This window comes from Alternaria ethzedia (assembly GCF_023757985.1).
Source record: "Alternaria ethzedia strain BMP 0044 chromosome Unknown scaffold_35, whole genome shotgun sequence".
Taxonomy (NCBI): Eukaryota; Fungi; Ascomycota; class Dothideomycetes; order Pleosporales; family Pleosporaceae; genus Alternaria; species Alternaria ethzedia.
The window spans coordinates 25,943-49,071 of NW_026056228.1; the positions used below are offsets into that span (position 1 = coordinate 25,943).

At 53.8% G+C, this 23,129-nt stretch overlaps 7 protein-coding genes across 7 annotated transcripts; 5 read left to right on the forward strand and 2 right to left on the reverse strand.

Moving 5' to 3' along the window:
- Nucleotides 1–753: 753 nt before the first annotated feature.
- On the forward strand, nt 754–3,784 carry J4E87_009401 (uncharacterized protein; the record flags this gene model as incomplete). Its single annotated transcript, XM_049380978.1, has 2 exons — nt 754–949; nt 996–3,784. The coding sequence occupies 2 exons, from the start codon at nt 754–756 to the stop codon at nt 3,782–3,784; spliced, it is 2,985 nt and encodes a 994-aa protein (XP_049229199.1).
- Nucleotides 3,785–3,871: 87 nt separating this feature from the next.
- J4E87_009402 (uncharacterized protein) lies at nt 3,872–5,528 on the reverse strand (the record flags this gene model as incomplete). Its single annotated transcript, XM_049380979.1, has 3 exons — nt 3,872–3,981; nt 4,030–4,968; nt 5,015–5,528. 3 exons carry the CDS (start codon nt 5,526–5,528, stop codon nt 3,872–3,874), a joined length of 1,563 nt encoding a protein of 520 aa, XP_049229200.1.
- Nucleotides 5,529–6,637: 1,109 nt separating this feature from the next.
- Nucleotides 6,638–8,608, forward strand: J4E87_009403 (uncharacterized protein; the record flags this gene model as incomplete). Its single annotated transcript, XM_049380980.1, has 1 exon — nt 6,638–8,608. One exon carries the CDS (start codon nt 6,638–6,640, stop codon nt 8,606–8,608), a length of 1,971 nt encoding a protein of 656 aa, XP_049229201.1.
- Nucleotides 8,609–9,303: 695 nt separating this feature from the next.
- On the forward strand, nt 9,304–10,230 carry J4E87_009404 (uncharacterized protein; the record flags this gene model as incomplete). Its single annotated transcript, XM_049380981.1, has 2 exons — nt 9,304–9,751; nt 9,806–10,230. The coding sequence occupies 2 exons, from the start codon at nt 9,304–9,306 to the stop codon at nt 10,228–10,230; spliced, it is 873 nt and encodes a 290-aa protein (XP_049229202.1).
- A 1,292-nt stretch (nt 10,231–11,522) lies between these two features.
- J4E87_009405 (uncharacterized protein) lies at nt 11,523–13,089 on the forward strand (the record flags this gene model as incomplete). The annotated part of the gene is made up of 2 exons (XM_049380982.1): nt 11,523–12,621; nt 12,671–13,089. 2 exons carry the CDS (start codon nt 11,523–11,525, stop codon nt 13,087–13,089), a joined length of 1,518 nt encoding a protein of 505 aa, XP_049229203.1.
- A 590-nt stretch (nt 13,090–13,679) lies between these two features.
- On the forward strand, nt 13,680–15,488 carry J4E87_009406 (uncharacterized protein; the record flags this gene model as incomplete). Its single annotated transcript, XM_049380983.1, has 2 exons — nt 13,680–14,855; nt 15,057–15,488. The coding sequence occupies 2 exons, from the start codon at nt 13,680–13,682 to the stop codon at nt 15,486–15,488; spliced, it is 1,608 nt and encodes a 535-aa protein (XP_049229204.1).
- Nucleotides 15,489–15,867: 379 nt separating this feature from the next.
- Nucleotides 15,868–22,177, reverse strand: J4E87_009407 (uncharacterized protein; the record flags this gene model as incomplete). The annotated part of the gene is made up of 2 exons (XM_049380984.1): nt 15,868–16,952; nt 17,002–22,177. The coding sequence occupies 2 exons, from the start codon at nt 22,175–22,177 to the stop codon at nt 15,868–15,870; spliced, it is 6,261 nt and encodes a 2,086-aa protein (XP_049229205.1).
- Between the last annotated feature and the right edge of the window lie 952 nt (nt 22,178–23,129).

Sequence of the window (23,129 nt, forward strand, 5' to 3'; positions counted from 1 at the left end):
ATTCGAGCCCTCACCTCCACCCAACACTCCACAACTCCAGCGCTGCACGTCACGCCCAACCTACAAGGTCGAAACTCGCGACTCCGTGTTTACTCGCTATCGTCTTAGTGCATACATCTGTCCGCAATGACCACCGGCACTCGCACATGTATGTCGGCATCGCGTCCAGTCGGCTGTGACTTCAACTCCGCATAGCCTGTGTGAGTCGATTGGAATGCGCACACTGACCTTGTCTACGGCATGACTACTTCGCATCTACTTTACCGTCTTTTCGAATTATGTGTCACTCAATGTCCTCGGCGCCCAAAAGTGCGTTTGGCGCTCAGCTCGGACATACCAGCATTCCTCGGCATCAAACGAACAGTAGCCTTCTGCCCAGGCCGCATTACCAAATTTGCCCCCACCAGCATCATTCAATCGCGAACCTGGTGGATCTATTCCTCGAAATCGGCCATCCATCGGGCCTACGACGCGGCTTTTGGGTGGCCGTCTATGTTCCGATCTCTAACAAACGCTGCACATACATTTGGTTTGCTCTGTCTTTTGATCTTGGACATCCACATCCGGCTCTAGTATGACTGAATTCGCACGCTAGAATGATGTCTTTTGTTTGCATATGCGCCCAATTCGCATCAGGATTTATGCGGCGAGGTCATCAGAGTATATTTCTCTTCCTTCTCGAATCTCATCATTCTATCTCTGAACATCGATATCCGTCATTTGCTCATACCTTCATTTACCCACTTCAACATTATGGTCTACGCTGACGAGGATGAGATCGACTGGAGCGATGGCTCTTTTGGTGCTCCGTCTCGGATACCCATCGACGCCGCACCCGGTTTAACTCATCACAACCCAACAGCGGACATTTACGAGGACCAAGATTCGCTTTTCGTGTCGGAAACTTACGACCAACACCAGATACCCAGTGGTGTTACACTTGAAGCTGGTAAGAAGCTTTTTCTACGTAGATGCTGTTCGCTTACATTTGGTAGCTGCTACTAACAGCAACGACACCCTTCAGAACCCTACGCGTGTTCAACGAGCTCGTGCCGGTGTTCATCTGAACCGTCGTATACCTTCCAAGGCGGACTACGTCAACTACGTGCTTTACCAAGCTAGTCAGAAGGGTTACGAAGCCACCTTTCTGAACAGCTTCGTAGCGCATGCCTTGCATCCCGACCGCCTCGCCCAGTGTTCTGAAGATACAAATAGCGGCCGCCAAAGCATCGCCGAGTACATGAAGTCCGTGTCACATGAGGTCAACAGTATCACGAAGAAAATGATCTGGAATAGCCATTGCCGCACTGTACACCTTATCGCTGGAGACGGCATGGACGGCGCGCCGTTCCTCGATCTACATACTCTCGAAACCAAACCCTTCTCAAAGTACGGTCCTGGCAATCTCTTTCCTGTAGCAGAGAGAGTCAACGTGTCTTGGCACCGTATCAGCTCACATCCTACGATGGTACGATACTCGACCAAGGAGTACGAACTTGGCTACCAGGCTGGTCCATTGGAAGATCTTGACGCTGTATCTCAGACACTGTTTCGAAAGGAGAACTTCAGTATGACTTTGCCCATCGGTCGTGCCGTCAAGCTGTCAACATCCAAGAAGCGTAAAGGTCAGAACATGCCTGGAGCAGCAACCAGAGATGACAGGATGGCCTCATCTCGTCGGAACTGGATTCCTTTCCCGCAGCTGGCCACCACGTCAGAATTTCACGAGCCTCAATCCATTACAAGCAGTCCACTCGATATCGGTCACGAAGCAAAGGCGGCTGATGTTCACCAAGAGCCCCGGATACTGTCAGATCTCACCCAACTGTATCACGACCCTGTAGATGTCCTGTCTCCAGATGATGCACAAAAAGAGGGATCCCATCAACCTTTCCCTCGTTACGAAGATCTATTCGGTTCCCATGATTCTGGAGTGTCCATCGGTGACCAGGCCGGCGCATGCAAGCAAAGTAACGGCAACGAGCACGTAGAGAAGGTACACCACTGGCGAACCAGGTTGATCAATGATCACAAGCGCCGGCTGACACTTAAGTGGGGTAACCCACCACAGGCTCTCGATCATGCATTTCAGAACTTCAAGCAAGTTGTTACAGCAGCTATGTGTATGGGTATTCGTCCCATCGCCAACGACTACCCGAAGAAGCTCGAAACCATCGCAGCCTGGGAGCGACTTCGAGAGCAAGCCAGAAATTCTGCTCGATCACAGCAGAACAGTGAAAGCCTGTCAGCTGAAACTACCACTACCGATTCGCCTGCATCGCAAAGTCTCCCAGTAGACTCGGACATGCATACTCCCGGGTCCTCTTCCTTCTCTCCTCCACAGATCCTTCGACGAGATATAGGTGGGTCGTCGGGCAATTCTAATCCCGACAAGACATCCTCCGAGCCCTCCAGAAAGAGAAGGAAGAAGAACCAAGTCGTGAACACGCAAGTCTTGAGGAGTAACTCTGCTCAGCAGCAATTGACTGCACCCAAGTCAGGCAAGCAATCGATGAATCAGTCAATCGTGAAGGAACCGTCGGCGCACAAATCATCATCGCTCCATCCCAGTGGATCTACGACTTTGGAACTACATCAACACCTTCCTCCTAATGCCTACTTCCAGCCGACCTCAGTGGACGAGAAGTACGCTTGGCGTTGTCGTTGCAAACACGCAATGGGTCACTACTACAACTCCGGGAACCGCAAGAACTGTCGAGGCTGTAACACTTCGCTCAGTGACAATCATGCTGTTGAGATGGACTTTTACATGCCACTGAGGTCCTTTTACCACCAATCCGCACCAGACATGCGTTGGAAGCCTAGCAAGCAGACTGCTCGACATCGCAAATCAGACCGACCTTGTCACAATGCTGTGGCGAAGGACGCATATTGGGAGGCCGTGGGTACTGGTGCGACTGAAGAAGAGGCTCGGCAAAATGCTGTCGACGCAGTGGTTCATTACCTTCGGCCAAAGCCACCGCCGAAAGCGCCGACGCCTGAGACGACGCCAGAGCTAGAGCCAGAACCCGATCTTGGTCCTCATCCGAGTGGCTCGACCGCTATGGAACACGGTCAAGAGATCCCCGACTGCTACTACTGGAAGAAGCAGAAAGCAGACGAAAAACTTGCCTGGCGATGCGACGTCAACCATGGTCTCGGACGGTACTACCTAGCGGGCGATAAGAAGACCTGTCCAGGGTGTGGAGCCGGCCGGACTAGTCTGGGCAAAAGCGAAGATATGGACTTTTATCTCCCGTCGGGTGTCGTGGTCCGCCAAGAAGCACCAGGCCTCTCCATATGGAAACCTAGGAAGCCATACAAGATAGGCAAACCCGCTGCTACGAAGAGAGAAGCGGTTAGTCACAACCAAATGTGCGCTAAGGTGTACTTCGAACTTCTCGCTCAAGAACACGAAGCAGAGGAGGCTTTGGCGCTTGCGATTGAGAGAGTGGACAGTGAGCTGGACAAGAAGCAAGAAGCTAAAATGAGACGACAGGAAGCGAGAGAGGAGGTTGGAGACTCAGATGCCGTTGATGGCGCTAGCACTTCTGTCAGTGCCTCGAGGAGGGACTCCGCCGCTACGAGTCGCAACTCGAGAGGAGGATGTACCATGTCTCTCGTCCCGAAGAAGCGTACCATGGATGACGTCATCGAAGAGAGTTTGGAGGGGGCTGTGGGTGATCTTGGAGATAGGGATATGGGAGGTCAGAAGGATTCTTGTGATAGTGTTGTGATGTCTTCTTCTGATGAGGAAGATAGCTCTGGCTCAGACTCGGAATGAGGCTGTAGTCGAATTATGTAATTGTAGTGAATGAACTGTACATTATGCATGCAAATTTCGGCGATAGCGTACATTATCTATGATAATTTACAAAGGGTTCGCTCCCTTTGGAAGCTTGACCTTGAACACCAAAACCTGGTTGTCAAGGTTGTAACCAGACGCATCCACGTACTTATTCTGACCAAAGTTGATGTATCCTACACGATGTCAGTATGGGCTTTGAAATGCGAAAGCAGAGAACCTACCGTTCTGAGTGATGAAGTCATTATCCGAGAAAGACACCAGATAGTACTGCTTTCCCTCATCCTCATCCTGCCTCTCGCTCCTACCAATCTTGTCGTCCTTGTCAACGGGCAACATAGCGAAGCTCTCCCACTTCTCATTCAGCAGATTCGCGTCTTGCTCGCCGCCATTGTGAAGACCGAATCTGCCGAGCTGGTCGTTGTTGTTGAAAGACAGCCATGGGCAGTAGGTAGCAGGCACGATGCTGCTCTTCAAGACACCATCTTTGCTTGCAATTTGTCCTTTGATGTCATCGGCCGCTGTACCTGCGACGTTCGTGGCTTTGGAGATGTCGATCACATCCGCGTTGCGGTAGATAGACAATGTGCTTTCTGCTCCGTGACCAGCGTTGGAGTCGCGCGCAAGGACGAGGAATTGGGTTTCGGAGATATAGTGCATCTCGGACTGACTGGCGACGCGCCCTGTTGGTAGCACAGGAAGCTGAACAGCATATTCCGCCTCTAGCGTAGTCTGGTCGTCTTTGACACGGTACTTGAGAAGGCGGGTGTTGCGACGCTTCTTCGCGGAGCTGCCGCCGTCCTGGATGGTAGCACTTTGGAGCATGGTGTAGAGGTACTTGCCATCTGGACTGGCAGTCAGAGCTTCCAGGCCCTGGTTGTTGCCTCTGCCACTGTCGGGATCCTCGGGCGTGATCTCAACATCAGGGTCGTAGATTGGCGGAGATGCCGCGTTGAAGCTTTCAGTCCCGTTACGGCGGGGAACAAGAGCCTCGGGGGTGCGAACAGCCTTGATCATTTTGCCCTTCTTATCGAACTGGTAGACGTACGCGGCGTATTCGTCACTGATCCAGAAAGTCTTGTCGTCTCCGAGGACCAGGCCCTCAGTGTCTAGCGGGACGCGAGCACCACCGGTTCCATCTTGGCCGAAGCCGTTGCCAGTGTCTGCAACTATCAGTACTGATAATTGATATGTGAATGTAGAACTTACATCTAGCTAAAGGAAGAGTTGGGAAGCCAGGGTAGGTGATGGTTTCTGTAGGATCTAGACCAGTCAAGGGCGTTCCATCAGGTCCAGTGAGAAGCAGAGTGTCGACGTAAGAGAACTGGAAGTTCGGACTGGCCGGTTTCTTCAGAGTTGCCTCAACCGGTGTGAAGACAACGCTGAACTTGTGGATGCGGGTCTGAGTGTTCTGGGTGCCCTGGGTATTCCAGCCGCGATCAGGCAGACCCCAAACGACACCCTCGTAGGAACCTTTCTTGTACTTCCAAGACTTCTTCTCGAATGCAATGGCGCTTCCAATGCCGCCAATGGTGTCGCCATACTTGTCACGAGCGTCGCTGACAAGTTTTCCGTAACCCGCTAGCTCCTCGTAGGTGTAAAGTTTGCCATTGCAGGTGGTGACATTTGCTGCTGCAGCATTATCATCTCGAGTGATGACCGGACCAGCAAAAGCTTGGTTGACGGAGAGCGCCAGAACGCCGAGCGAAGCGACAAACAACATTGCGAAGGGTGGTAGACTGTCGCGTGCCTGAGCAGATGCTTTCTGAAGAATGTCAACAGCCTATATACATGCCCGTCAGGACCGGGATGATCCCGCGATGACGCGACCCGACAGCCAGGCACACGAGGCTATCTTGATGCATATTCATACCAGCAGACACACGTGCGCTGTCTGTTTGGCTGCGACCGACGAGGGTACAAATGCAATAGCGGCATGGCGTTCGCAGAAGCCGTGTAAACAGGCAAATGGCGTCGAAGAAGCGGCATGTAGGAACAGATGCTCTGCCATGGATGTCACTAAGTCATACCAGCGAGCGCAGTGGACTGCAAGCTCCTGGCGGAATCCCCAATAATGACGCGAGGTTCGTGGAGATGGATGCGCACGTTGCTCGAGAACATGATGTGAGTCGCTGATCGGAAATGGTGCCGAGGCAGGCGTTATTCCCGATCGGGCATGCGACATTGGCGGGCGGGTACTTAGTTCAACATAGTTCAGCCTCTAGAGAGTACACTCAAGCCGTCTTTTGACGTCGGAATCAGTAATGGAGTGAGCTGCCCAGTTCGGCCGGTACCGGGAGTGGTATTCAGTCGACCGTCATTGCCCAGGTGAGGGGTGGACACATAAGAAGCCGCCTTTGCCTCCATGGATACGTAATCATTGCAAGCTACAAAAGAGCATGAGCCGTGTAACGTCAACAGTGGATTGATTCCGCATGTCTTTTGTAGAAACCGGAGTTTGTATCGCATTCTACTATCTCAACTTCAGCATGCCCTGCCTGTTCATGGCAGTGCGATTGAGTCATGCTCATGCGAGTGTAACTTCCCGAGGCCAAAACATGATGGCTCTGTGGAGGGTAAGAGCTCCCGTCCCAAGCTGTACCTTTCCTTCCGCATATCCAGATCTTTCTATTGTACAGTTGCCCTGGCTGTTACTGCACACACGTTCCTCGCGACTAGAACGTCACCCTAAATCCTTTTATCACTGACTTTCGAACTTCCTACGTCACGATCTATATATCACGATACTTGCCACCGCTCTTCAGGCTCCGACTCACACGCTGACGAATGTTTGCTGTCCAGTTGACGTATTCATCGTAATCTGCAACTACCATGCTTGGGACCTCCGGCGATGGCTTAATCACCAAGCTCACCTCGTACCTCACAACCGATAAAGAGGCAGCCCTCAACACTCCTCCTTATACACCTGACCAGGAGCGCCAACCCCACTTTGCTTTCGCAACAACAACGCCGCATGATGCCGAGACAACGAGCAACGATCGAACTGACACGTCAGCGAGTCAGCCCTCGAAGGCGGGTTCTAGGCGGTCGCTGAAACGATCCGCGAGCGAACTGGTTATACCGAGCCAAGAACGGAATGAGCGCTTGACTGCGATTGCCGCGTTGGAGGCGGTGCGCTCGAAGGAGGATGGGCGCCATACAACCCGTCCGATCCCATCTCCGACACGTAGCCAGCTACGGCCTCCACGACCCGGCTCTCAGCGCTCCATCAGCAACTCCAGATACGAACTAAAATCTCAGTACCACGATCCAAACATTTCATCTGCTAGCCTTCAGAAGCAACTCGTCGAGCAGACAAAGTCCATGGCCAAGCGATCTCAAACACCCGAGCCGAATAAGAACCAGATCAAGAAGGGTGCAAGGCCAAGTCCCATCAGGTCCACTGCTGTGCGTTCAAAGTCAGAGCCAGACCCAGCAAGAGCGTTTGCAAACCCAAAGACGCGCCATGGGAACGCGAAACTGAAGCCATGTATAAAGAAGAAGGCGAAGAGTACCACAACCACACCACCGACCGGATTGCAACAAGAAAGCATCAACGCCGAGCTCAAGACCTTGCGCCGCGTGAAGACTGTCGATTTCGAAGAAAGCGGTTCGAAGCAATCGATTACGTTACCCCCGGCACCCATCACGGAAGAAGTCTCGACTCGGATTCTAGCAAGTGATACCGGAGAGAGGTTCAGGTCGGCCAGCAATCATACAGAACTCGCCAAGTCATGCCCATCATGCCCGAACACGATGAACATAGCGAAGAGCGCTGCAGCAGAGCCAGCTACTACACGGACAGACGTACATGTCATCGCCATAGCTCCCTCGTGGGACGCGCAAGGACTCACCCATGATGACAGCGCTGACCCAGCAACACCTACAATGCAAATCATCGAGACAAAGAGTGGCAGCTATGAAGTAATCTGGGACGATGTGCCAGAAGAGCACACCATTAGGACAAGAGGACGACGAAGCTCGTCAGCAAGTCATGCCTTAGAAACTGCCAGCCCAAGCGCCAAACGTGGTGGCCTTGACCGAGTCAACTCGAAGCTCGCAGGATGGTCGGGAACCTGGAATAGCCCGTCAGACAGCTTCAAGCCCACCATTGTGGTGTTCCCTGATGATGATGGTCAAGCCACTCGCTATGACTGCGCAGTGGACGACGACGAAGACCTGGCAGCAACAGTACCTCCAAATAGCCGTATCACAAGCGGAGCGCATTCTAGCGTCTCATCACGTCCCGTAAGCGCGCCTCTGACCAGGAGCGTGTCGTGTGAGGAAATATCACTTCAGCACGCCCTACAGGTGACGCCGCCGCACGCTCCAGGAGCAGGATCACCACCCTCCGAGCACACTCTTGTCGTGCCCAATGTCGAGATCCCGCATACCAGAGGAAGAAACACCAAGCCATCGCCAATGATCCGAAAGCTCTCGAATCTCGAAGAAGCAGACACCAAATTTCGCGACCATCGCGATTCTGTTACGATCGCGCACTCTCGTATTGTGCATTCGGGTGGTGTGTCGCCTGAACTGTTTGCTCATAGGGATTCTGTTTCGCTGGGAAAGAAGCGCATGCACGCGCGTAACCATGCCGCATCAGCAGCACGGTCGTCATCGAGCAGGAAAGAGTTGTCTGTTGAGGCACTCGGTCTCTTCACTGACGAGGATATCTCAACGGCGACGTTGCCGACCGTCAAGGAGCATGCCGCACAGGCGCTCAGGAACAACAGCGAACCTTCCATCCTTCATCCACCACAGCAGACTGCCAATAAACGCCACATACGGATCGTGGAGTGAGGAAGCGAAGCCGAGTGGTTGATGCTGGCTGATACTGGCTGAGCAGACGGACGGGCCGGAGGTAATGTGGCGATGGTATCTTCTAATTTCGCTCGAAGAGCATCGATAACCTGTAGAGTATGAGTCGGATCGGAGCGCGTTGATCTCAATCTCATGGTCAGAGGGTGGTCGGTGATGATGCCGAATGCAGTGGCAGGTGGTGTGGGCTAGGGAGTCCTTGGCGTGATTATCGATAGACTCCAATTAGCGTCATCGCGTCCAAAGCATCGTCGCCGACGCCAACCCTCCAACTCTACCATGAATATGAACGAAATTGTTGCGTTGCCTTCTTCCTTCGATCTGAACTTCGATCTGAGTTCGCGTCATCGTAATGTCTGCGCTGATGTCTATCGCGGCGCGTCTGCCACTCGTGCCTGCCTCTTGCGCGATGACATGCAATGCAGCACGCCGTACATATACGCGCATGCTGTTACAATGCGTTCCGAAAGCTGATACTTCTAATAATGTATTTGATCTATGCTAATGATCCAGGGCTCGGCTTGCCGATCGTCGTCCTCCAAGCCGGATCACGTATCATCTAACGATTGGCGTCGCAGTATACGTTTGAGCACCAAAGCAGATGAAGACGATGCCGCGTCAACGCCATTGTACACACGCGCTTACCCATTCATCCTTACCAAACCACAGCTACAGTAATGCCAGCATTCGCACCACACAAGTCGACTCACGACGTTTCCATCATGGCCTTCGCGACCAACGACCCATTAAAGCCCGACCAACGATACGACGCCTTACGCAACACCGACGATCACTCGGATTCAAGTACGGAGGTTGACGACTGGGACACAGAAGATGCAGTCCGGCCGAGACGAAGACGCAAGACGGTGTGGAAGAGGCTGAAGGGCTATCGCTGGATACTGGACACGGCGCTTCTCCTCGTCATTGTGGGGTTGCTGGTGGAGAAGAGATGGCAAAAGCATGCGAAAAGCCATCAATACGAGCTCGCGGGAGACATTACAGGATTTGCGCCAACGTTCTCGCAACAGATTGTGAGCTTCAAGCCCAGTTCTGTGTTCGCCCCAGAAGATGCGGCAGAGTTCTGGAGTAACGAGACGCAACATGCATGGCTGAGCATCGTACCAGGTATGTGCATCTTTCTGGTTCCTCACAGTTGAACAGTGCTGACGATGTCCATAGAGGGCTTGGGCTACGTCAACGTGAAGAAGCCCTCCGAGTACTCAAACCTCCCACACCCGATACACGACTATCCCAATCATACCGTCTTCACCACATCCGTAACGCATCAGCTGCACTGTCTCTATACTATACTGGGCGCCTACAACTCCATGAAGCTGATGGTCGCGTCACCTGTGTCAGCGAACCCTGTCAAGATGCCATGGCACATCAACCACTGCTTCGAATACATTAGACAGGCGATAATGTGCGCTGGAGATGTGGCGCTGGAAGGGGCTGCGACAAGCTTCCCTGGCGACGAGCATGGAGAAGATCGGGGTGGGAGTGACGGTTGGGATGCGAAGCATGTGTGCAAAGACTACACACAGGTATATGAATACCTAGAGAAGGAAACGATCAATCACATGAAGTGGATCTCATCGGATTAGTGATCCACGCTGTACCCTCGGAGGCAGCATGTGAAGTGGAGTCTGCCTCGTGCAGCGGGCCGTTTGGACAGACCCAAACGTGGGCTTTGCGCTTGCGCACGCGGGTGACGTGTATCGAGTTCACCATCAGCAACCCAAGACATTGGCATGTAGCAACATTGTATACATCGTATTCCAAGTGCAAAGCGTCGAATTAAAGTTATGAGCTGACTGTGCACACTATCGTAGCCTGTGTTACATTGTAACAATTTCGCTATGGACCTATGATTTCTTTCTAGCTAGCTGACTCTGATGATTCCCGCAACAAGCAGCATTCCCTTCTCGCCTGCAACACATGACTACCTATCCCACCTCATTACAGTAACTTCCGAGTCCTCCGAGCATGCATACAGCACCATCGGGCAGTAACCCGTTTAGGTCCAACATGCGAATTCGCAGATCTGCTGTATCAGATTTGGCGAATCACGACCCCCGCGAATCAGCCTCGGTAACGGGGCAGAGCAGGGATGCTGCAGCAGCGGCATCACCGAAAACCTACGCACGCTATGCTCTAGCCTCCGCGAGCGCATTCCCTTCCGAATGGGCGTTTACCTCAGCAGTCGGGCGCCGCTTTGCACCGTGTCCGGAGCTGAATGCTCAAATTGTAAGTGTGCCGTGGGCTTGTTAGACGATGCGTTTGTGGAACCCCTAGAATTTCGGACGAGTGTTGGTGGTATAAGAGAGTGGCTGGCCTCGTGACTAGTGATATTATTTTGCTGTGTTGACATTTTACGACAAACCTTGGAAGTACTCAGCCAAGCCCGTGGCTATACTGAACGACCATCCGCCTCTTGGTGGTAATACCGGGATTCTTGGACAACACCGCGGAGAGCGGAACAACGACGGAGACCGAACAGTTTATCGGACCTCGGCCGAGCAGTCGCACGACAAATCTTTCTGCGAGTAAGAAAAGAGACATTGATTGCATACGGACGTAAGACAAGGGGAAGAGGACTTGGGTGTCTGTTACCTGGGCTTGGCTCAACAACAGACGCTTCATACTGTGGATTCAAGGCGGACCTGACAGCGGCTGTGTCTATTACCCTGCAATCACTCTTTCCACATCAACAACTGGGTTTGTTGCGAGGCACCGGTTAAACACCTCGTGGAATAAACGCGACTGCCTCGACGAAGGCATACAAATAGCTCCCACGAAGACGCGGCTACCCACTATCGACATTCCTCGACGTCATCACTAAAACCTTTTCCGAAAACCACTCCTACTCTCCAACAACACCATTCCTACAGACACCATGGCGCAGTCGCCACTACTTTTCATCGTTGCGGGAGCCGCTATATCCTATATCCTATACACCCGTATTGCCCTGTACCTCGCGCGCCAGCGCTTCAAGAAAGAGAATGGCTGCCAACCCTGCACGGCGCAGTTCCACAAAGACCCTATTTTCGGAATTGATAATGTGAAGGTCATGGCATACAACAGCAAGCACCACATCCTGCTGGAAGAGAACAGAAAGCGCTTTGGACGGCTCGGTAACACTTTCCATAACAGGCTGGTTACCATGCCTTTCATTGCGACGTGTGAGCCGGAAAACGTCAAGACGATCTTGAGTTTGAAGTTCAAGGATTACGGTTTTGGTCATAGGCAGGGTGCTTTTACTCCTCTTTTGGGCCACGGTATCTTCAACGCGGATGGTGAGCGGTGGGCTAATAGCCGTCACTTGCTGCGACCCAACTTCGCTCGCGACCAAGTTGCAGATATCGAGGCGTTCGAGAGGCACTTCAAGCTTATGCTCAAGCACATCCCCAAGGATGGCGCTACTGTCGATCTGCAAGAGCTCTTTTTCCGTTTGACCATCGACACCGCAACAGAGTTCCTCTTCAACCACTCCACCAACTCGCTCCGCATGATCGGCCAGGAGGACGAAAACAACGAGGACGTCATTTTCAGCAAGGCATTCACCGCCGCACAAGACGACATCACGACCCGCACCCGCTGGGGCATCTTCGACCGATTCCGCAAGAACCCAGAGGGCAAGAAGGCTATCAACATCTGCCACGCCTACGTCGACAAGTTCGTCGACGATGCTCTCCGTTTCAGGGAAGAATTGGATGCTGAGAAGAGCGCTGGAGGCAAGGACGACAAGTACTACTTTATCCAAGAAGTAGCCAAGCAGACTACCGACAAGAAGCGGATTCGTGAGGAACTCATCAACATCTTGCTTGCCGGACGTGACACGACTGCTAGTCTGCTCAGCAACATGTTCTTCCAGATTGCGAAGAGGCCTGATATCTATGCCAAGTTAAGGGAAGAGGTTGCGGCACTGGGAGGTCGCACACCGACGTACGAGGAGTTGAGGAACCTCAAATACGTCAAGTGGTGCCTCAACGAATGTGAGTTTGGCCACTGAGTTGACGCTGTTTCTATGCTAACCTTGTCCAGCACTCCGCCTTCACCCAGTCGTCCCCGGTAACTCCCGCCTTGCCATCCGCGACTCCGTCCTGCCCCGAGGAGGTGGTCCAGACGGCCAAGCACCTTTGTTCGTACCAAAGGGAACCACAGTTGGCTACTCACCATACACCATGCACCGCCGCCACGACCTCTACGGCCCAGACGCAGACGAGTACAAGCCTGAGAGGTGGGAGACACTCCGTCCAGGCTGGGAATACTTGCCCTTCAACGGCGGCCCACGCATCTGTCTCGGCCAACAGTACGCGCTTACCGAGGCGAGCTACTTGACTGTGCGTTTGGTGCAGGAGTTCAAGACTATGGAGAGCCGAGACCCGGGTCCATGGCGAGAGGGTCTCACACTGACTCTTGCCTCAATGAACGGTACGCAGGTTGGTCTTACGCCTGCCTAGAAGGAGCGTAGCCAGCGATTGAGACACAGCTGTTTTGAGAGGTGTCAGACTGGGGAGGGCGGTGGAAAAATTCAGCACGATGAGTTGTGTTTGCTTGCGGAATCACTGGGAGTCTCGCCCGTCATGCAACCTACTTGGCCAGGAGAGATGCCTAACAGGAGAAGGCGGCTATCATTGTTCTAGGGAGTTCTGTTCATATGGGGGCCTTTCAGAGGCATTGCATCTTGATCTTCACTGTACTATACCTACTACTACGAAATTCTATGAACTCTAAGGAAGCTGGCAGAGAGGGTGACTTGCTACTAGGCGTCCTCCCGAAGCACTAAGACATGCTCGTGCATTCGGTTAATTCACAATGTTTCGAACGTCTCACTTTCGTGATTAGATACAAAATAACAGTGCTCTCTTCGCCAGCGGCAATCAAACCTACAACATTACTGCAACTGTAGTGAGCCGAATCGAGACTAGTGCCGGAAGTCCGCAACTGAGACCCCAGACACACAAGTGTTGATCAACAACAGCGCAACACGCCACGACGCACGCACCGAACCGAACCTTCCACCTGTCCCGTAATCTCGCTGGCAGACATCATGTCGCGAAGTCACCGCCCCTCGACGACGCCCATGGACTTTGAGTGGACGAACCAAACAGGCCCCATCGACGCTCAATCGCCCTTCCTCGCTGCCAGCCAACAAAAGAAGCGTGAGTCCCCAGGCCCCTCTTCCGCTTCCAGACGGAACACATTTGGGGAAACACAACCGCTGACTTCAGGGCCTTCTTTCGGCCAGCCAGGTCCTCACTCCGTCCTAGACTCTCCCTCCAAAAACGGTTTCGCGACTCCAAACCGGCTGCGCGACCCCGACAACCGCATGACATACTTCAGCCGCGATCCCAGCAAGCCGCTACCGTCCACACCCGCATCCTCGGTGCCCGCACACATCCAACCCAGCCTCTGGTCTATGCGGACGCCCTCACACGACCTCGACTTCAGCTCAGGCGGGGAAACACCCGGCACACCACAGGTAGACAGCGACCCTGGCACACCAGACACACAATTGGCGAGCAAGATGGGGCGGTTGGGCAACGGCGATGTAAAGGGCGGTCGGCGAGACAGCTGGTTCAAGCGGACCTTCATGTCCACGCCGAGCCCCACCAAAGAGCGGGACAGAGAGCGGGACAAGGACAAGGACGCATCGCAAAAGTACTACTCCAAGAAAGCCGAGAACCGCATAGTCAAGCGCCGGTCAGAGCGCTCACGGTCCAAGAAGCGCGCCACGGTACATGACGACGACGGCGAAGATTCCGACAACGAACTCCAAAGACGGCCTCAAGTCCCTCCCAAAGAGGCGGGCCCCGTCCAGCAGACTCTCGCCATGAGCGTAGGCGGCTTCCTCTCGTGGGTGGAAGCGCATCCCAACCTCCCCTCCGTACTATCCTACTACCTCCAACTCACCGTCAACATGTTCCTCGGCAGCCTCTTCATCTACATCGTCTACTCCGCCTGGGCGGGCGTCATGACCGACGTCGACATCGAGTCCTCCAAACACGCGTCGGAGGTCATGGTTGAAATCGCCGGATGCGCCATTGAATACAACCGGAATCGCTGTCGGCCGGAGGAAGTCGTGCCGGCGATGGAGAGGGCATGTGGTGTCTGGGAGACGTGCATGAACCGCGATCCAAAGAAAGTTGCAAGAGCGACGGTGACGGCGAAGACGTTTGCTATGATCTTCAACTCTTTTGTCGAGGAGTTTAGTTATAAGTCTATGGTATGTTGCTTTCTTCTCGGTACACCGGCGGTCGCTGTGTATAGAGCTGTTCACGGACGGCGCGGGCACATTGATTCTGCGCATACGCATTCGCACAACCACTACACCCAGTCCTGTAATTGCTTTCAACGCAGCCAACCTCAAACCCACCACCACGAACCCCCAAATATATATCCCAACTCAGACTAACACGCCCCTCAGATCTTCACAGCCATAATAATCTTCGGCGGCTTCAACCTCTCAAACTGGGCTTTCGGCCTCCTCCGCTCCCAGCAACAACAACAATCCCACCACACACAACCCCACCACCAAACCCAACCCAACGAATACGTCCCACAAACACCTCACAGAGTGCTTAGCAACGGGTACAACGATAGTTATAACCAACAAGGTTACCAGCAGAATTGGCAGCAATTACCGACGCCGTATCAACAGCAGCAGCAGCAGTTACAGGGAACGCCGTATCAGAGTCACAACACGCCGTATCAGGGTCAGAGACATATTGAGGCCCCGCCGCTGGTGCATGCGCATACTATGCCTACTCTGGGGAGTTCGAGGGATGGTTCGGCGCAGGAAGGGGTGGCGACGGCGGATGGGGGGAGGACGCCGAGGAAACGGGGGTTGTTCCGGTAGACACTCTTTCATTTGATGAGTTTTCTGTGTATGTTTCTTGATGATTGATCTGTATAAGCGCATTCTTTCGATTTGTATACATGTTCTTAGGGCTGTCGTCGTAGGGTAAGGCTTGGGGGCTCGCGAAAGCTAGCATAAGCTGGGCGAACTGGTCGGAAAAGGTCATCTCACGAATATCCACACTTTTTCTACTCCTGTCATATATAGTTTGTAAATGTCATTTTTGAACGAATGAATTACTAAGTTTTATCATAAAGAAGAGCATCGAAGCCTCCAACCTGGATATCAAATGGCCAATCATCTACTTTGTTGAACCGCCACAAACGCCCCAATCAAGGAATCTCGTATCTATCTGTCTATGCATACATGTCGACTTGCTTTACGCAGCAGCCTCGGTCTTGGTCTCCTCCTTGCCGCTCTCCTCGTACTTCTCCCAGTTGGCCAAGATGTTGCCAATCTTGGGTGAGTTGGTGAGCTTGTACACGTCCTCGAAGTACTCCTTGGTCAACGCGAATGGCTTCGCAGTTACGTTGGGGATGTACTTTCCGACCAGCTTGCTGGGGTCGATGGATGTCTTGTGGATCTTCTTAAGAAGGAAAGACCTGAAGGGCTTGACGCCAGATCGCAAGAAGGTCGAGTGGAAGGGTACGTCGATACCCTTGAGCGGGATGGTAGCAAAGCCACGCTGGAGGTCGAGTGGCTTGGGCTTGGCCTCTGTCTGCTCGGCGCAGCCCTTGATGATCTCAACGAGATGGTTCTTGACTTCCTCTAGCGACAGAGTCTGCATGAGCGCTTGGATGTCGATCTTCTGTTGCTTGAGGTAGTTTGTCACGCCAGTAAGGCAGTCGAGAGCGCGGAGGTCACCGGCAGCGACGTACTGCATGTTGGCGATGTTGTAGTTGACAATCTCCAGAAGCCATCCGGTTGTCTCGGCAATGTTCTCAACAACGTATTGAAGAGCTTGCTCGTTGAAGGTCTTGGAGATCCTGCTGGGGTTGACAGCGCACATGGAGTAGTTCGAGCGTCCGGTCTCGTCACGCTCGACGGCGACTTGCATGGTAAGACCACGGTAGAACACGACTGAGACTAAACTCTCGATAGGCATGACCTCAGCCATGGCAGCAAGGGCAGAGTATTCACCAAGAGAGTGTCCAGCGAATGTGCTCTCGACTTGGATCAGACCCTTGGCGCGCATGTCCTCAAACGATGCCTTCTCCATAAGTGTCAGAGCAGGCTGTGTGAATTGAGTCGCTGACAACAGACCAGTCGGCGACCGGTAGGTGTACGATGTGGTGTTCTCGTCAATCTCCTTGAAGATCTTCTCAGACTTGATGGAGCCGTCCGCAGCAACAGTCTCGAATGTCATGGACATGTAGTTCTGGCGGATAGCCTTGCCCACTGGGCCACCGAAGTGAATGGTGAGCTCCTTAGGGTTGTTCTTCACGATGTTAGTGATAGCGAAGCCTGTCATGAATTAGCCACAGTATAATGCAGGTGAATAGGAAAGTCTTACCGTAGTTGTCCATGAAGTGCTTGTCGGCGCGGTCCCAGACTTCCTTGGCGACGGGGCTGCTATTGTAAAGCTCCATACCCATACCCTGTTCTTGCGATCCCTGTCCAGTGAAGACGTATGAGGTAGTGGGTTGCTCAACCTCAGCCTCGCCGAGGAGGACCTTGTCTTCGGTCTCCTGGTTGCTGACTTCAATCTTGATGATCTTACGACCAGACACCATACCGACGTGCTGGAGCTTGACATCGAGCATGTCGTCGGGAAGCACCATGCCCACGAGGTTGACGTGGTAGCTCCTAACACGACCGACATTGTTCTCGGCGGCCCAGGTCTCTACCAAGCTTCGGACAGCTGCGCTGGAATACATGCCGTGAGTGATCGTACCAGGTAGGTTGGCGTAGCTAGCAAAGACACGTGAGACGTGGATGGGGTTGTAGTCGCCAGAGACGCGAGCGTAGTTCTCGTTGGAAGCAGGTGCCTTGAGCTGAAGCGGTGCCTTGCCGTGAAGCGGGATAGCGTTGTCGAACAGTACTGGCTGATCAACCGCAGCTCCATTGCGCTCCAAATAGTCGAGGACGGGGTTGCCGTATGCGGTGCCCGAGCTGTATTGCACGGAAGCGATTTGGATCACCTCCTTAGTCGGGAGTTCGAGCAAGACCTCTCCTTGAGTCTCGATGTCAGAGAAGACTGTCTTGTTCTTGTATCGCACGACAGTCTCGAGCTTGAAGAGCAAGGTTTTGTTCAGCAGGTCGATCTCAGGCTCTTCAAAGTTGAACCACTCCTTTGATCGCAGGATGGCTACGTCCTTGCTGGTAGCCAAGTTGAGCTGAATGGGCTTCTCGACCTTCCTCTGGAACGTGTTCTGGAAATCATCGTATGCGCCGCGGTAGAGGAATTGACTAGTGACTTCCATCACTGGCTTACCATCGCGGGTGATGGTGCCACAGACCTCTACGATCTTACCAGAGTCCTGGTTGATAACAGCATTGATCTGTGCAGTGGTGTCAAGAACATCGCCCTTCTTCAAGGGCTCAGCGCCAGAGATCATGCGGAACCCGTTGGAAAGATGAACCAACTTGAGAAGGTCACCATCGATTGCGCGAGGGAAGATAGGCTTGGTGATGGCCTTCCAGCCGACAACGATGGCGAAGTCCATGGGGGCGTAAACTTCCTTGCCAGGTCGGTCAACAAAGGCCTCACCCTTGTTTCCGACTGCGTGGACGAAGTCGTTGATGGCCTCACTTGTTACAGTGGCGCGGCCACCATCGAAGCGTGAAGTGACGGACGCATCGAATGGGCATGCCTCATCTCCAAACCAGATCTTGTAGTAGAAGTCCTTGATGCGGTCGTTTCGGGCATCCATGACCTCATGAATAGGCGCGTAGCCTACGTCAGGACGGTAGGTGAAGCGGAAAGGCAATGCGACTGCGTGTCCAATGGCGGTACGCTCCTCGTAGATGTTGAGCAGGATCTCACTGTCTTTGGTGAGGCTGACTTCGACGGTCTTGATTAGCTTGCCGCCGTGGTGCAGCTCCTTGACGATGATGGCAGTCTTGGCAGGCTCGTTGGGGTTCTGAATTTCGACAACCATGCCGGGTGTGGGAGCAAAGACCCTGGAAGTAGGGTTGGTCTGGAAACGCTGACCCTGCACAAAGATGTCCGCAGTGAAGAAAGCATGTCTCCATGAATAGCTGGAGCCTGCCAGGAGTTGCAGCCATGAGTGTACTTCTGGCATTGTGGCGTTGGGAGCAGCGGAGAGGCGGTAGATGACCTTGTTCTCAAGCTCTGAGACGGTAAGACCATCGACCTCTAGACCCTGGGGTGGCGCTAGCAGGTTGCTACCGAAGTACTCAATGACGGGAACCTTGGACTCGTCATCGCCGTAGATGTCGTGCATAAGGAGCTTGATGTGACCCTCGTGGACACCATCCAGGATCTCCTTGATGGGCTCGTCAACCTTGGTGGAGTACTTGACAGCCATGGGTCCTTGAAGGATACATGTCCTGCCAACGTCTTGGTCAACGACAGCATCGAGATCCTCGGATTGCCAGAGTGAATCCTTCTTGAAGAAAAATTCAAAGGTCTCGTCAAGGACGGGAACGAACGGTACAGGCTTCTGTCCACGACGTTGGCAGAGCAACAGGAAGTGTTGCACATCTTGGGCGCTGATGAGCTGGTTGTCGGCATCGGGGTAAGCCTTGAAGACCTTCTCGAGCATTGGGAAGGGGTCGTTGAGCTCATCGTAGTTTTGGATGAGTGACTCGCTGCTAGCTTTGCTGAAACGCTCTTCCAATCGGCGGATGAAGTCGCCAGTCAAGCGCTTCAAACTCTGGTCGATCCAGCGGGATTGGTGCTTGACGTACATGAGGTCTACCATACGTTGGACAACCTCAGTGTAGGTCATGTCTTCCAAGTCAACTGACTCTCCCTTCTTGTTCTTACCGAACCAGACCTTCTGGAAGTCCTTGTTCAGCTTCTCGATGATGTACTCGCGCATCTTCTTCAATTCGGGGACACGCTTGGCCTTGTCGAGACTGAAGATCTTCTGGTCCATCTCATGCCAGAAGATGACACCACGAGTGGCAAGCTTGTGGATTGGCTCACCCATCTCAGAGCGAACAGTGATGACACCTCCAGCTGGGCCCTTGTAGGTCTTCTCCCAGTCCTCGTCGTCAAGACCAGGGGCGTCAACGATAGCTTGTTTGGCCATCTTCGATGTGTAGCATTCCTTCGCCGTCATTACGCGACTGCCGAACAAGCAACCGTCATATGGCATGGGTGGGTATCCAAATTTGGTAGACCATTGACCGGTGAGGTATGGGTATGTGTCTTCGGCGCCACCGAAACCGGAACCTGCGACGAGAATCAGGTTCTCACACTTGCGCAGACGGCTGTACATCTGCAGAATGGGCTGATGGAAGTCCTCGAAGGAATGATGACCTCCACCACGACCACCAGTCCATTGCATCAAGACTGGGAAGGTAGGGTTCGCCTTCGCAATGTTAATGGTCTGCTGAATAGCCTCGACGGAACCAGGCTTGAAGGCAATGTGCTTGATGCCAAGGGTCTCGATGTATTCGTTGGCTACTTCAATGGATGGAACACCAGCACCGATGGTAAGACCTTCGATGGGAACACCTTCGGCCCTGAGCTTGGCCAGGAGGGGGATCTGCCAGGCCATAGCGCGAGGGTTAACGTAGATAAGGTTGACGCTGATACCACGACCAGCAGGAATCGCCTTCTCGACCTTCGTGATAGCTTCGGTCATAGTCTTCTCATTGTAGTAGCCGCCACCGGCAAGTTCAATCTCATAGCCGGCGTTCATGGTCGCTGCAACAAAATCCCATGGAACAGTGCAAGGCGTCATACCAGCCACCATCACTGGAGGCAAACCGAGCATACGACTCATCTTGGTGTCGACGTAGGTTTGGCCAGTGGAAGTCTTGACAAGACGCGGTCCGTGCTCCTTGACCCAGTCGACAGCGTACTTAACAGCATGGTCGAAGTCGCGGTCAAAGATTTCAGGCTTGTAGCCAACTTCGGCGTTCTGTCCGTCGATGGCACCCGCAAGGATGACACGGACACCAGTACCGTCTTTGTTGCGGTTGGTGAGGACTCCGAGACCTGAAATACCACCGGGACCGAAGTCGAGAATGTGGGTAGCCTTGGGGAACACAGTTGCCTTCTCCCACTCGACCGAGTCGGCAGTGATCATGCTGACAAGACGAGGCACGATGTTGTCACTCTCGGTCTCGCGAAGGTCTTGGCCCGTATGTGTGTCATACATGGGGATGCCAAGATCGGCAGTGGAGATTTTGATTGACTTGAGATCATCTTCGAGCTGCTTGGTCGCATCTACCAGATATGGGCTGTGGAAAGGAGCAGTGATGGGTAGGAAGCGGTTGACAAAGCGCACTTTGCGCTCAGTGTAGGGAATTCTCGTTTGGTCCAGGCCAGTCGGGGCCTTGTCCTTGCGCAAACGAAGGTTGAGACCGTACAGAGAGATTGGTGGACCTGTGACTACGAAGTTGCGAGCGCTGTTGACTAGAGAGATGGCAATGTGCCGATCTTGGGGTAAATGGGCATTTGTCGCGTCAATGTGGTCCTGGACTGCTTTTCTTGAGAGATCACGGATGGAAAGCATAGGCGTGGGGACACCCTCGCCGTTCTCGTCCGAGTCTTGCAAGACTGTCGGTGCCAGCGAGGTTCTGGGGAAGGCTTGCTGACTCCGCGCACCGATCCAGAAGAGGATCTCAATGGCTTTCTTGGCAGATCGCTCGAAAGATTCCCAGTTCTTAGCTTCGGCGATAGCGGCGGCTGTAACGACACCCTGCGAGTGACCGGTAACACCAGACAAGCGGCTGCGTACGTGGCCGGGATGGCTGCCGAGCACTCTGCACGTTACGACGTAGTGTGCAAGCTGAGTCAACCCAATCAAGGGCAAACTGACAGGTGCCGAAACCAGGTAGTCGGTATCGGGTTGTGAGTCTCGGTTGTTGAGCCATCGCATGACATCGAGGCCCTTGGAGTAGAGCTTCTCAGCGCGCGGGTCACGCGACAGGACGAGGAGATGTTGTGCCTCGGCGGCAACAAAGTCCTCTACGAATGAGGGGTAGGTGTTGTAGATTTCGCGGAGTTCATCGAAGTACTCCTCGATGTTGCCCTGGCCGCCGAGAACAGCGTAGATGAAGGCATTCTCGTCGGAAGCCTCGCGGAAGAGAGCGGACTCGTGGTGCTTGATCGGCCTCTCTACCGCCGCGCGAGCAGCGTAGTATGACCGGACTGTGACCAGCTTCTTCTCGGTGATGCCGGGCAGAGATGCAGCCAGCGCGTGCACCTCGTTGCCGCGGAGGAAGGCACGCTCGAATTCGGTAAGAACGAGCTTGAGCACCTCCTCGAAAGAGTCAGGGTCCTCCCCCTCCTCTACCTCCTTCGCGACAAAGCCAAGGTATCGCGCCACCAGCTCCGCCACCGATGATGGCTCATCGTCTAGGGCGAGCTCGTCGGTGGGCTCTGGGAGCGTCGACTTGAACGTGTCCCTCAATTGTTGTGCATTGAAGTGGAGGGCGGTCGGGATGAGGAGGGTGTATTCGAGCGAGCCGTGGGAGAGGATGAGCGGGCGCAGGTTTGCGGCAGAGCGGGGCGTGGAGATGCCCGTCTGCTGGCCGGAACCGTACATGGTGGGAATGTGCGATTACTGGTGAGGTGGTTAGCTGAGGGTTGGAGGTGAGTGACGAGCACCGGAAGGCGCGTACCTTGGACAGATTATAGGTGTGGAAGGAACGACGTGGGCAGGAAGGAGCGTCTGAGCAGTGTGAGCTCTCGTCTGGTATGGCGGGGAAGGAGCGATGCAATCAATGCAATGGCCCGGGCCAAAAGACGTCCGGAAGACAGCTGTCTTGAACTGCTCGCAAGAAAGACTCAATGCGTACCTCTTCACTCAGACAGAAGCTAATCTGGCCGGTGTGCTGGGATAGGGCCCGTACTGCTAGTAATGTGTAGCAGCTCCCTTGCTATGTGCGGTGCGGTGTGCGAGGGGCGTGGAGAGAATACCGCAGGCAGCAGGATTACGAACGGCCCCAGGGTTTAAGAAAAGTAATCAGAAGGGAGTGCTTATGCAATTGGGCGGGGAGGAGGTGAGGAATGGGTCGGAAGCGGTGCGCTGGCGTGGTTATGGTCGCGCCGTCTGGGTCGACTTTTTCGAGAGGAGCTCAGATTTGGCCCGCATATCATGGGTCACTAGCGGCGGCAGGGGTCTGCGGTATGTTCCTACACAAATGCTGGGGCAGAGGCACTCAACAAGTCGCCGCCATGCGCTTATCCGCGCCCACGCAGCTGTTGAGGACACGGTGGGCCGAGTGTCCAAGTTTCGGTGCGAGGCTGGCACCCACTCGCAAGTCCAACCGCAATCCCCTTCGTGCGGTGGCCGCCTGTTCTTCGCTCGCAAGCCCATCTTCTTCCAGGCGAGATTAGTTCGTTGAGCACCGGCCAAAGCAGTAACGAGCTGCAGTCGCAGGGGTCTGGAATTTTAGTACCGCCAGCCCGAAGCGGGAGAAATCCTCAACGCCCGGCCATATCAACGCCGCGTGCTGCTGTCCAACAAGAGATAAACAGCCAATGCGTTGAGTGTC